The sequence below is a fragment of the Cryptosporidium sp. chipmunk genotype I genome (genome assembly GCF_004936735.1).
Source record: "Cryptosporidium sp. chipmunk genotype I strain 37763 chromosome Unknown contig_18, whole genome shotgun sequence".
NCBI classification, from domain to species: Eukaryota; Apicomplexa; class Conoidasida; order Eucoccidiorida; family Cryptosporidiidae; genus Cryptosporidium; species Cryptosporidium sp. chipmunk genotype I.
The window spans coordinates 55,081-66,885 of record NW_027125593.1 but is presented as its reverse complement, the minus strand read 5'-3'; the positions used below and the strand labels follow the sequence as shown (position 1 = coordinate 66,885).

General features: G+C 32.5%; 9 protein-coding genes across 9 annotated transcripts; 4 read left to right on the top strand and 5 right to left on the bottom strand.

The window, feature by feature from the left end:
* Positions 1–94: 94 nt before the first annotated feature.
* ELE39_001552 (kinesin-related K2) lies at positions 95–1,723 on the top strand (the record flags this gene model as incomplete). The annotated part of the gene is made up of 1 exon (XM_067344591.1): positions 95–1,723. The coding sequence occupies one exon, from the start codon at positions 95–97 to the stop codon at positions 1,721–1,723; it is 1,629 nt and encodes a 542-aa protein (XP_067201529.1).
* Positions 1,724–1,778: 55 nt separating this feature from the next.
* ELE39_001551 (RNA recognition motif-containing) lies at positions 1,779–2,963 on the top strand (the record flags this gene model as incomplete). The annotated part of the gene is made up of 1 exon (XM_067344590.1): positions 1,779–2,963. The coding sequence occupies one exon, from the start codon at positions 1,779–1,781 to the stop codon at positions 2,961–2,963; it is 1,185 nt and encodes a 394-aa protein (XP_067201528.1).
* A 256-nt stretch (positions 2,964–3,219) lies between these two features.
* ELE39_001550 (lysine N-methyltransferase EEF2KMT) lies at positions 3,220–4,329 on the bottom strand (the record flags this gene model as incomplete). The annotated part of the gene is made up of 1 exon (XM_067344589.1): positions 3,220–4,329. The coding sequence occupies one exon, from the start codon at positions 4,327–4,329 to the stop codon at positions 3,220–3,222; it is 1,110 nt and encodes a 369-aa protein (XP_067201527.1).
* Positions 4,330–4,364: 35 nt separating this feature from the next.
* On the bottom strand, positions 4,365–5,474 carry ELE39_001549 (TBC1 domain containing; the record flags this gene model as incomplete). The annotated part of the gene is made up of 1 exon (XM_067344588.1): positions 4,365–5,474. One exon carries the CDS (start codon positions 5,472–5,474, stop codon positions 4,365–4,367), a length of 1,110 nt encoding a protein of 369 aa, XP_067201526.1.
* Positions 5,475–5,562: 88 nt separating this feature from the next.
* On the bottom strand, positions 5,563–6,396 carry ELE39_001548 (RNA polymerase; the record flags this gene model as incomplete). Its single annotated transcript, XM_067344587.1, has 3 exons — positions 5,563–6,164; positions 6,210–6,306; positions 6,352–6,396. The coding sequence occupies 3 exons, from the start codon at positions 6,394–6,396 to the stop codon at positions 5,563–5,565; spliced, it is 744 nt and encodes a 247-aa protein (XP_067201525.1).
* Positions 6,397–6,785: 389 nt separating this feature from the next.
* Positions 6,786–7,193, top strand: ELE39_001547 (histone H3; the record flags this gene model as incomplete). The annotated part of the gene is made up of 1 exon (XM_067344586.1): positions 6,786–7,193. One exon carries the CDS (start codon positions 6,786–6,788, stop codon positions 7,191–7,193), a length of 408 nt encoding a protein of 135 aa, XP_067201524.1.
* Positions 7,194–7,324: 131 nt separating this feature from the next.
* Positions 7,325–8,167, bottom strand: ELE39_001546 (proteasome subunit; the record flags this gene model as incomplete). Its single annotated transcript, XM_067344585.1, has 1 exon — positions 7,325–8,167. One exon carries the CDS (start codon positions 8,165–8,167, stop codon positions 7,325–7,327), a length of 843 nt encoding a protein of 280 aa, XP_067201523.1.
* Positions 8,168–8,243: 76 nt separating this feature from the next.
* Positions 8,244–9,977, bottom strand: ELE39_001544 (TPR repeat-containing; the record flags this gene model as incomplete). Its single annotated transcript, XM_067344583.1, has 1 exon — positions 8,244–9,977. One exon carries the CDS (start codon positions 9,975–9,977, stop codon positions 8,244–8,246), a length of 1,734 nt encoding a protein of 577 aa, XP_067201521.1.
* A 103-nt stretch (positions 9,978–10,080) lies between these two features.
* ELE39_001543 (myb domain-containing) lies at positions 10,081–11,382 on the top strand (the record flags this gene model as incomplete). Its single annotated transcript, XM_067344582.1, has 1 exon — positions 10,081–11,382. The coding sequence occupies one exon, from the start codon at positions 10,081–10,083 to the stop codon at positions 11,380–11,382; it is 1,302 nt and encodes a 433-aa protein (XP_067201520.1).
* Positions 11,383–11,805: the final 423 nt, after the last annotated feature.

Here is an 11,805-nt window from a genome sequence, read left to right as displayed (position 1 = left end):
TTTATAACTTTTGTACTTGCAATTTTTACAGCTTTTTTTGAAGCGGTTATGCCTTTTTTGTGGGTTAGTTAATCTTGTGAATAAGATCATTTTAATGAAGAAGGAGAATATACAAATAAAAAATTATGAATCTAGACAAGATATTATTACATGTTTTCAAGAGAAAATCAATGATCTTGAAAATAGGCAAGCTGAGCTTTCGGATCTATTGTTAAGAAAACAAAATGATACTGACCAGCTTATTTTGATCAACAAAGAAAAAAATAACACAATTAGTTTAATTAAAGAAAAAATGTCTGTTATGGTTGAAGATCATAATGCTTATATAAATGAAATGAATGAGTTTAAAAAAGATCTTCAAGATGTTTTAGATTGCAAAAAATATCAACTATCAAGAATTGAGACAAAATTGAGTAAATTAAAACAGTCGTATGATGAAGTATCAAACGAAAACAGTGAATTAAAAAAAACATTTTCAGAGAATTCAAACATTAAAAAAGATCTTGAAAATAAGTTGGAGATTTTAAATGAAACAATTAAGAAAAAATATTGGGCAAATACAGCAAGATTATCTTTGGCTCAACAATTAGAACTTGCAAACCAAGAAATTTTATCATGGAAGTATCGTTTACAGCGTCAATCAATATTGTTAAATGATACCAGGAGAAAATTGTTTAATGAGTTACAAGATATAAGGGGAAATATAAGAGTATTTTGTAGAGTTAGGCCTCCTACTATTTCTGAACAAAACTCTTGCATTAAGTATGATATTTCAGAGGATGCATCAACAATTACTATAAAGAACACAACCATGAGAGGTAAAAATCTTTTATCATTTAAATTTGACTACATTTTCTCCTCAGTTTCAACTCAATACGAAGTTTTTGAAGAAGTTTCACAACTCATACAGTCTGCTTTAGACGGCTATAATGTTTCTTTGTTTTCTTATGGTCAAACTGGAAGTGGAAAAACGTTCACTATGCTCGGTGGAAAGGACGTAAATGAGTATGGAATGATCCCTAGAGCTCTTAATTTAATCTTTGAAAATATTAATAGGAATCGTGAAAAAGGATGGACATACAGTGTTGAATATTCCGCGATTGAAGTTTACAACGAAACCATCCGTGATTTAACTACAACTAAACAGAAAAATTCGGAAGTAAAAATAGACCAATTTGGTTCTGCAACCATTGTTGGTGTAAATTTAATTAAAGTCGATAATGTTAACGATGTAAATAATTTATTGAAAGTGGCACAAAAAAATCGATCGGAAGCATCAACAGATTGTAATGAAAGAAGTTCAAGGTCTCACAGCATTATTCAGTTGAAGATATCCGGAAAGCATTCTCAAGGAACAGATGAGTCGAATTCCGATTCAAAGAATATAGGTTCAACCCTATCACTAATTGACTTAGCCGGGTCAGAAAGGGCCAACAAAAGTGGTGTTACGGGAGAAAGAATGAAGGAAACTCAGTTCATTAATAAGTCATTGAGTGCATTAGGAGACGTAATTCAGTCTATCAATCAGGGAAAAGATCATATACCTTTTAGAAACAGCAAACTAACAATGGTTCTTAAAAATTCACTTGGAGGGAATAGTAAAGTAGCCATGCTGGTGCATGTTTCACCCTCTATAAATTCAATAAATGAGACTATTAGCTCTCTAAGATTCGCATTTAAAGTTCAAAACTGCGTAACAAATCGCAACAAAGAAAAAAGCTGATTCGGCGCCTATAATTGGCGCATATTTTGGAGCGGTAAATCATTGCTTTTTCCAAATGGATCATTTGGCACATTTCTGGGGAAAAACCCAACATGTTTCAATGTTAAGATCAGGTCCATATTCTCAGAGTATTGCAGTTAATAGCGATAGTAGGCTGCTCTTGAATTTTAATCACCAAAAGACCTCAGTTCAATATCAAAACGCATCTAAAAATTCATGTCAACATGTATTTTCAACTGATTTAGATGGTCCTATTACTGAAACGTATATTTCTAGGACAATTTACCTTTGTAAACTACCATATGATATGACTGAAGACTCAGTCAGAGAACTTTGTGAGCCATTTGGTGATTTAAAGAAAGTTACCGTATATCCTCGTAAAGGAATTGCATTCGTAGAGTACTTCGATATAAGAAAAGCCGAAGGAGCAAGGAATACATTAAAAAGTTCCTTAGTTCAAGGGAGAATAATTGACGCTCAGTATTCTAGAGGTCGAGATGGGAGGTCCTCAAGAGATACTAATACAGGAACGTTGTATATTAAACCGATTGTAAATGATAAAATTACCACCGATCCGAATACTGAAGATGACTATAAAGAGTTATTTTGTGCCTATGGCGAAGTTAAAAAGGTTAGCAGCAATCGAAAGCGAGAATCAGAGAAGTTTGTGGAATTCTATGACATCAGAGGCGCAGAAGCATCTCAAAAAGCCCTAAATGGCTATGACTTTAATGGAGTAATTTTAGAGATACAGTATGCAAATACGCATAGTAGAACATTAAACTCTGAGTCCAGAGCCACTTTAACTGGCCGGAATTCAAATATAGGCAGTCAATCTCTTCGTGTTTTGAATGACGGAAGACAAAAGCGACAACTACAATTTAATACAAAAAAGAAATGCAAGCCTATTAAGTGTGGTACTTCCGGAGTGTTCGGAAAGCTAGTTGCAAGAGATTTTTCGCATTGCGAATTATATTCCGAATTTTCAAAGCAACATGTAGATCGTAATAGACTACGTGCTCATCCAGATTTTAGTTTATTATACCAATCATCGGTTCCTATTCAAGCAACAAATAATTCGGGTGAATTTGGTAAATTTCCAATTATTACACAGCGCCCGAGTGACGACTCTACGAGAACAGGAAATATTGCAGAGTCTCTAAAAACACTATTATCTACGTTTAAGCGTCCAATAGGTGATATTGAGTGTAATAATTCCAAAGATAATGCTCTTATTTAATAAGTATCTATATATTCCAACTTTCAGATGAATATTTGAATATATGCTTTTTAAAGCTGTTATTTAGATTAGAACTCATTATTAGGTTGGGAAAAAACTCTAATTATTCTAGCAGTTTTATATTAGTATTATTTATCTAGCAAGTTATAGAAAAAGTGTTTGAGAGTTACTCATGATTAATACTAGCTTATTATTAAACAATAACTTAGAATTAATTTGAAGTATTAAGTCGCCATATTTATTTCATAATTTGAGATTAATAACTAATAATAAAGATTACTGTTGATGTATCTAGTTCGAAATTGAATATTGATGGAATGAATGTAGAATCACGTGAAATTGTCAGACCATTCTCAATACAGCAATCAACAAAGTATTGTATAGTATGCTGATTTCTTATTGTATTTACAGAGATTGCGTATGTTGAAATTGAGCTAAAGTCTGTTTCTTTAAGTTCATTCCATTTAGCTGATTTATTTCTAGGATCTTTATGAATACATTTTTCAGAGTAAAAACCAAATTCTTTTTCACAACAAGATGATAGTAAAAATTTAAGGGTTTTAACAAATAAAAAAGTTAAATCATTATCATAAATTACGTCGGATGAGATAATAATAGGATTTATTAAGGGTTTAAGAAGTTCTTTTGCGATGTTAATATTAATAGTTTCCCAGTCGAGACACATTACCCTTGCATACTTTTTATTAGAACTAGATTGGGTATATTCTTCTGATTCTGAGCTTAGTGTAATTCCATTTATTTCAAAGTTATACCTTAAATTGTTAACAATTTTCGGATCGTAGTCCGTAGAGCAGATACTTTTTATTGGTAGAACCGAATATGGTATAATACTAGAAATGCCAATTCCACTACCAAGTTCAATTAAATCAGAATTAAGAATGTTTCTTCGAAGTTTTACAGAATGAGCCAGCCATTCCACAAGACGATATCCAGCAGACCAAGGCCTCATTCCAACCAAGTTGCACTCTTCAAAACCAAAGACAAAACTCTTAAATTTCGTTAGATTTGAGCCATGCAAACTAATATCAATTCGATTATTGGGGAAAGTTATGACAATATGCGAAGGTAAATTAAAGTTACATGAACCCATTAATTGAGACAAGTAGATATATAACTCGTCGGAGACTTCGTAGCCATCACTTTCAATGCTTTTTATTATTTCACATATTATATTTCTTCGATATATTAAAGGGAGTGGATATTTTTTCAAAATTTCGCAGTTTAAAATATTTTTCACCAAATCTACTTGAAGGGTAAGATCTTTGAATAAGCCTATATGTTTACAAATAGAAATAACAGTTTTTTTGGGTTGTAATGCAAATATTGCTATCTTCAACCTATTCATTTCTTTGGCAATAATTTTTTTTTTGCGGCATAACATCAATGAGAATAATCAATTAAATGTCTTGGGGAAAAATGGAATAGACTCTGTAAAACGAACGCCTGGGCAAGGAGTGAGTCAATATCTCTTTCTGTCCAATTTTTTGTAGGAGAATTTTGTAAAAATAGCATTATTTCTGAAAAGTCCATATTCTTAAGCTCTTTTTCCCAATGCAGCAGGAACGCTGCGCATACATATACATGAAATGCATTAAAATGTGAAATTACATTATTTCCGGTAGAAAGCTGATCCAATGATGTAATTGAACTTGATCTTAATGGTTTATTTGTTTTATTGAGAGTATTTTCGGCAATGTATGTGTCCCAAAGCCTTACAACACATTTAGTGGGGAATTCCCTGGTTAACAAACAGTTCATCCATCTGAATGAAAATTGCAGAAAATCTACTCCCTGCCCTTTCAAGTGTTGAAACAAAGGTTTGTTTGTTCTTTTTATAATATCTTGTAGATGTACAATAAGTTTATGTATCCCCGGCTGTTCTGTAACATAATTCTCCTGTAGCGTATCCAGCATCCTTGTTAAACACCAATATATTTCAACCTCAATCTCAAATATCTTCTCGGAAGATATTTTATTGATATCTAGAAGTTCAATATCACCCTTCGGAGATAACGGAAGCAGGAAGACTAGAAGAAAAGGAGGTATTAAATCATTTATTCCCTGTACATATCCACTAGCAGGATTTCGAATTGCCCAAAGAAATAATACTCTCTCCATCAAATCGAGAATTATTTGATTTTTTAAGGATTCAAATTCAATTGAAGTTCTGGGTAGATCTACCCTAATCTGCCTTAAAATCTTTCTTTCTTGTTCAGAATAATTATCATGTTCAATATGTTCTTTCAAAAGCAATCTATATTCGTTAATTTTTTTAAGTTTATACGAATCTTTTCGATCTTTCCTTGGTGGTAGGTATCCCAACATTATCTGCCAAGCATCTCTTCGTAACTCTGGCGGAGAACCCTTTGGAACACCAGACCAAAGTAAGTCCTGCAAAAGTTTAATATCGATACATTCTTGACCCAAAACAGATAGAAAACGACCCTCTTTTGTAGGCTCAGTTGAATTAAAAGGAACACCAAGAGACATTAACCCATAATAAAGTTGTTTGATTTTAAAACAGGGTAAGCGCAAATATAAAGCGCACAAAAGAAAAAGTTAGCTAAAAAAATATACGCTAATTATTAACAACCCTACGATGTTGACATTTACAGCATTCATACATAACTGTAGTACCCTCATCTGCAGATCTAGCTTGGAATTGAGTGAAGAATGCCTCGTTATGCGAACATTCAGGGCAAATTTCCTGGATTTTGGGAGCCTTCTTTTTATGCATAGCATCAAGAACCCTCATAACACTATTAGATTTACTCAGCTTATTATCTGATTCTCCTATTCTTTTGCCGGAATTAATAGACTTTGCCCACCACTTATTACTAGTCCCAAAATACAATGATTTTCTAATACCTGATATATAAATACGTTTCTTTTTGAAGGAATTGCTATTACAATTAGTAGTAATTGAAGAGTCTGAAATATTCTGATTATGTAATTTCAAAAACTGTTGATTGCATATTTTACATTTTAAATGTTTTTCAACCATGATTTGGGACAGTGTTGCATACTTATTGTCAAAAGCATCTAATAAAAATAAGAAGTCATACGAACTACCACAGCTTGGGCAGCCGCCGTATAATTTACTATTAAAATTGTCACCTTTAGAAAAACTAAACTGGAACTTTGGGAAATTGGAATTTCGTTGCTTTGTGGCATTAATGTCTAAATCAATTTACTTAATTCATTATATCCAATTAGTCAACTTACCCTCTGTATATATAAATGATTGCATCAAGTCTTTAATAATGTATGGTTCAATATTAGTCAGTTCAATAGAGACACCATCCTTTCCTATATTCTTAAGCTAGATAGATTATGTCAATGCAGACAATAGTGTACGATAACTTACTAATTCTAATGATATTTTCTCCTTTTCATGAATATTAAAAAACATTTTTAAAAGTAACGGCTAAATTCTACGCGCGCTAAGTAGTTATATATATGTATATATTTTTAATTGCATTAAAAGAAAGAGTTTCTGAGGATATTTCAATTTTTATAGTAAATTTAAGACTTTAAGTATGGTGTTTGCCACATTTCACTCGTTTCTTAAAAATAATTCTGAGTATAGAATAAGAAACAAAAATAAAAAAATTTGACAATTTAATAATATATTTTTTTTAGTGACTTAATAAAAATGGTTGAGTAATATTGTTGTTAAATGGCTTTGATAGTATCCACTTTTTTATTTTATTATTCTTCAGATCTTTAGATTTGGCGCTGATTTTACCGCAGCTTTTTGGTTATTTTTACCTGATTATTTTACTTGCATAATTTATTATAATGGCAAGGACTAAACAGACAGCAAGAAAATCGACAGGAGGTAAAGCACCTCGTAAGCAATTGGCCTCTAAAGGCGCAAGGAAATCAGCTCCTGTTACAGGAGGAGTAAAGAAGCCTCGTCGTTACAGACCAGGTACTGTTGCCCTAAGAGAAATTCGTCGTTTTCAGCGTTCTACTGAATTGCTGATTAGAAAGCTTCCGTTCCAGAGGCTGGTGCGCGAGATTGCGCAGGATTTCAAAACTGATTTGAGATTTCAATCTCAGGCTGTAATGGCACTACAAGAGGCAGCTGAGGCATATTTAGTTGGGCTCTTCGAAGATACGAACTTATGCGCCATACACGCCCACCGTGTAACAATTATGCCAAAAGATATTCAGCTCGCAAGAAGAATTAGGGGCGAAAGGTAACTGATGATCAAGCTTTAACTACTACAAATATCGGACTAACGGTTGAAAGAACAGGTGGCACTAGCTACCATAATTTTGGAAACAGAATTTTAGTTTAACTGCCTATCCTAATAAGTCTATTTTAGTAAGACCTAATCCATATCTTCGTCTTCAATTTGTACTTCAGGAGCTTCTACAACAAATGAGCTCAAATCTTCTGTCTTTTCTGAAATAATTGGAGTTGTTCCAACAGGGAATGAAATGGGTTTTGGCTGTCTGTAGATTCTTTCACTAGCCTTAGTATCAAAATGTCTAAAGTGCTTAACAGAATTGTTTTTGATAATAAGAATATTCACATTACTACCGCTGTAGAGATCATTATAGATCCCTGCTCTAATTGCAGCAGAAACTAATTCTATACACTCATTCTCTGTTAGGCCGTCCCTATACCTTGCCTCCAATATTGATCTTGCACATAGCGAACCACTCCCCATGGATGTGAATGGTAACTGCATGATACAACCATTTGCTGAAACTTGAAATACATAATTGCCGGTAGAGTCAGAGCCTGCAACTATTAAATGGGCACCAACGTAGCCCTGGTATTTATATAAGTGGTTGCTAAGCATAGAAACTGCATGTGCTACTCTAGGTTTTCGATTCATTTGAAGTTTCTGTAACTCTAAATTTCCTTCAATAAGAGAAGTTACATGATCAAGGTCAGCAGCAGTTCCTGCCCCTGCAGCAAAAATGTTATCTGAAAGCCGGTGTATCTTTTCGCAATCTTTATCTGCAACTATAGGGCCATTCGTTGCTCTAGTATCTGCACCAAGAACTACGCAATCGTTGCAGGCAACTCCTACAATGGTGGTGCCGGTTTTAACTGTTGCAAACTCAGTCGTGATTGAAGGGGAGGGGTTTGCTCCAATGTTATCGTCAAACAAGAACCCATTTGTCGATTTTTCAGAAAAATAAGCTTTTAAGTAGGCATTCATTGTGATTCGACTTTTCAAAATTTGTAATATTTAAAATTTCATTGTGAGGGTATAAACTTAGAGCGCCAACAAATAACTAGCTACAAATAATGTGAAAGGATTTTAAGGTAATTGGATGAAAAATACCTAAACTAACGCATTCCAAATATTTTGAGTTTGCTTTATTTTTTTCACCACTTATCAGATATGCGACTGCTAGAAGAAAACTGATCAAATACACTATATTAGCTGAGTCATGCATTTTATTACACCCTTCAAGCATTGAAATTACCTCAATTATACGGGACCTACAAGCTATTTCTTCACAATATAATATCGACCAGATAATTGAACAGCTCATATTTATTTCTAAAATATATTTCAATTTACTATTTTGATTCATGTATATATTTAATTTATCGAGTGCTTTTCTAAATGTTTCTTCTGATTCACGAAATTTCCCTTGATAAAATTGTAAAACCCCATATTCATTTAATACCATAGGATTATCTGGGAATTGTGTGAGAGAGCTTTTAATGTTGAGCATTGCCATGCTATAATTATTTCTTTTCAAATATTCTACGCCTTTATATAGAATCCCATAACAACTTCCTCTCCATTGATCTTGAATATGTGAGTAAACGATAATTGCTTGCGTACTATTATTATTAAGCGAAAGTGAATGCGCAAGTAACAGATGAGCTTCGTAAAACCTAGGTTCTATTTCTATTACTTTTCTAAACAAATGCGCAGATTTTGAATACACAGATTGTTTATAATAGTAGCATCCCATTGTGAAAATTGTAAGTGGGGACGAGGGTATTTTTTCATCAAGAACATTTGAAACTGTCAAAATATATCCAGAGTCATATATTGTCGAAATAATTTGCATAATGATGTAAGTTTCGCAATCCAAATGCATAGAGACATCAAAAATTTGCGTTGTTAGTGAATTAATATTAATCTTGCTTAAATTAGCCATGGAGTAAATTTTGTCTTTCAAAAATATCATTTTTTTAGAATAAATGGGAATTTTCATCAGAAGTTTATTCAAAGGTGTTTTTGAGTTTACAGAGAATGAAATTGAATCTTCTTTGAAATCTCTACTGAAACAGTTTATGATTTGAGAGTAATCATGCATTATTCTATACCAAACAATCGTTGAAATCCAAGCATAAGATTTTGGAACAAAATTTTTCCATTTCTTAAATATCTCAATCTTTTCATTTAGTGTAAATTTATGTGAGAAAAACACCATTTCTAAAGATACAACATTTATTGGATCATCTTCTAATAATATGCCAGTGTAAATCTTATCATACTCATCAAACATATTATTTAACTCAAAAATTCGAGCCTTAACGAGCAGAACCCTTACTCTCAGTTGTCTTAGAAACAGTTTTTTTATAGAATCCGTCTCTATACTTAGTGCATACTTAATTGTTTCTAATATTAAATTTGATGTTTCAATACTATTCGAATACTTTCCCATAAAAAATTCACTTTCTGATCTGAAAATAAAGATTTTTATTTTATTTGAGCAATAACCATTAACATTTTCAATCAAGATATTTTGAGTAATCCTGATAATAGCAGAGTAATCTGACAAGTAAAACAGGCATTCACACCATCTTAAAATATCGCAAACTTCTAGTGGTTTTATTAGTTGTAATATTGTACAGTATTTTTCACCCCTTCTCCAATTCCTAATTTCGATCGATCGATCTATTAGTAGTCTAAAATAATTAGATAGTTGCAAGCTGAAAGAGCTATTAAGGTTTATTTGAGAGCTTGCTTCAATTAAACTATCACTTTGCAATACTTTGCCCATATCAACTTTAGCTAATGTAATTTAACTCACAAAAGTACTAAATTGGCGCTTTGAGTTGGATCGAAAAAAAAAAATTTAACAAAAAATAATCCTGGAAGTGAACATGACAACTAATACATTCCAATCAAGAAGTTGGAATGACCATTTGAATAATAAAAATGTATTAAAGGGAAAGTTTAGTTCAGGTGAAAGAGACACAATTAATAATTCAGTAAAAGAGTATATTAAGTCTCAGCATTGGAACTGGGAAGAAGGGTTAGATAATTTATTTTCAACCAGGGGTGGGAAAAAAGACAGACATTGGCCAATTATCGGAGAGTCTCTACCAAACAGGTCACTCCAATCAATATATTACTGCGCAAAAAGAATGTTAATGCGAGGAAAAAAGGGAAAGTGGACAAGGGAAGAAGAGCAAGAACTTATTAAACTCGTTAGTGAACATGGGAAGAAATGGAGCATGTTTGTGGAGTTTCTTGGAAGATCGGCTGCCTCTATTAGAGACAAGTGGCGTGATTTGCATACAAAAATTGCAGAAAGTGACCCCAATGATTCAGGATATATTTTAAACTTTAATTCTCAGATTGAAAAGCCACTTAAATCAAAAATGCCGTTTGTTATTGATGTGTTCGTACTTTATTGCATTGAACACTATACAGGAAAATTTCTCCCATTTAAAGGAATTTCATGGAAAGCAATTATTGAATCTTTTTGTTCTCCAAATTTTCCTACAGAATATATTAGTTTTTGGAAAAAATGCTGCAGAAAGATTAATAAAAAGTTAGGTATTAATTTGCAGCCTATTAATGGGACTGATCTGTCAGATTATTATGGCAAAATAAGCCAAGGACAAATTCGCTTAAGATACGTTTCTTCTCTCTATCCAAAACTCAAATCTATTCAAGACGAACATGCCTGGTCTCTCATTTCGAACACATTTTCTCAAGCTGTAAATTATCTTTATGAAACCAGATATAACTATTCTCATATTGATGAAATTAAATATAACAATTGGCCAAAGCTACTCTCGGCTCATATTCCCCTTACAACACTTTGGTCAAGGATTAGATTGGCACTAACTAGAATTACAAAAAAAAATATGCACATCTCAGACCGCATTTCTATACTGTATGAACGTCTTAAAAATAAGCAATTACAATGTCAGGAACTATGTACTATTGATTCTGTAGAATCCAAATTTCTCTTTGAAGATGATGGAGATTATGTTAATGAAGATATTAACAATTGTTCTTATTATCGCGTAAATACCAGAAGATTGCGTAGAACCGTTCTAAAGTTACTGAAAGCTCAATCAAAACGTGAAAAAAGATCTAAAAATACGAATAGAATACAGAAAGAGTACAGTTCATTGCAACAGGTATTTCAATCAGGGAGTTATATTACCTAACTAATATATATATATATATATATATATATATATATATATTTACATTAAAAACGATGGATAAACGACCCCGATGGGACTCGAACCCACAACCTTTGGTTCCGAAGACCAACGTCATATCCATTAGACGACGAGGCCGCGTCTCTCTCCTCGTTCGTTTACAAAGGTATAGTTATTTGCTGCAATGCAATATAATTAGAGCAATAATGTGTTGGAATTATGCTATCGCCTAGCCAATATTAAATTGGTAATACATATCATCCCCCAACCTAATCTCCTAAATATATTTATCAATTTCTAATTCAATGTGTTTTGTTGAGTATTATCTATTTTTCATTGTAGAAAATCTTTTATTGAATTTTTAATAAATAATTTCTTATTTTTTTTTAATGCAAAATATACTTGCGCGTAGTGAATTGATTAAAA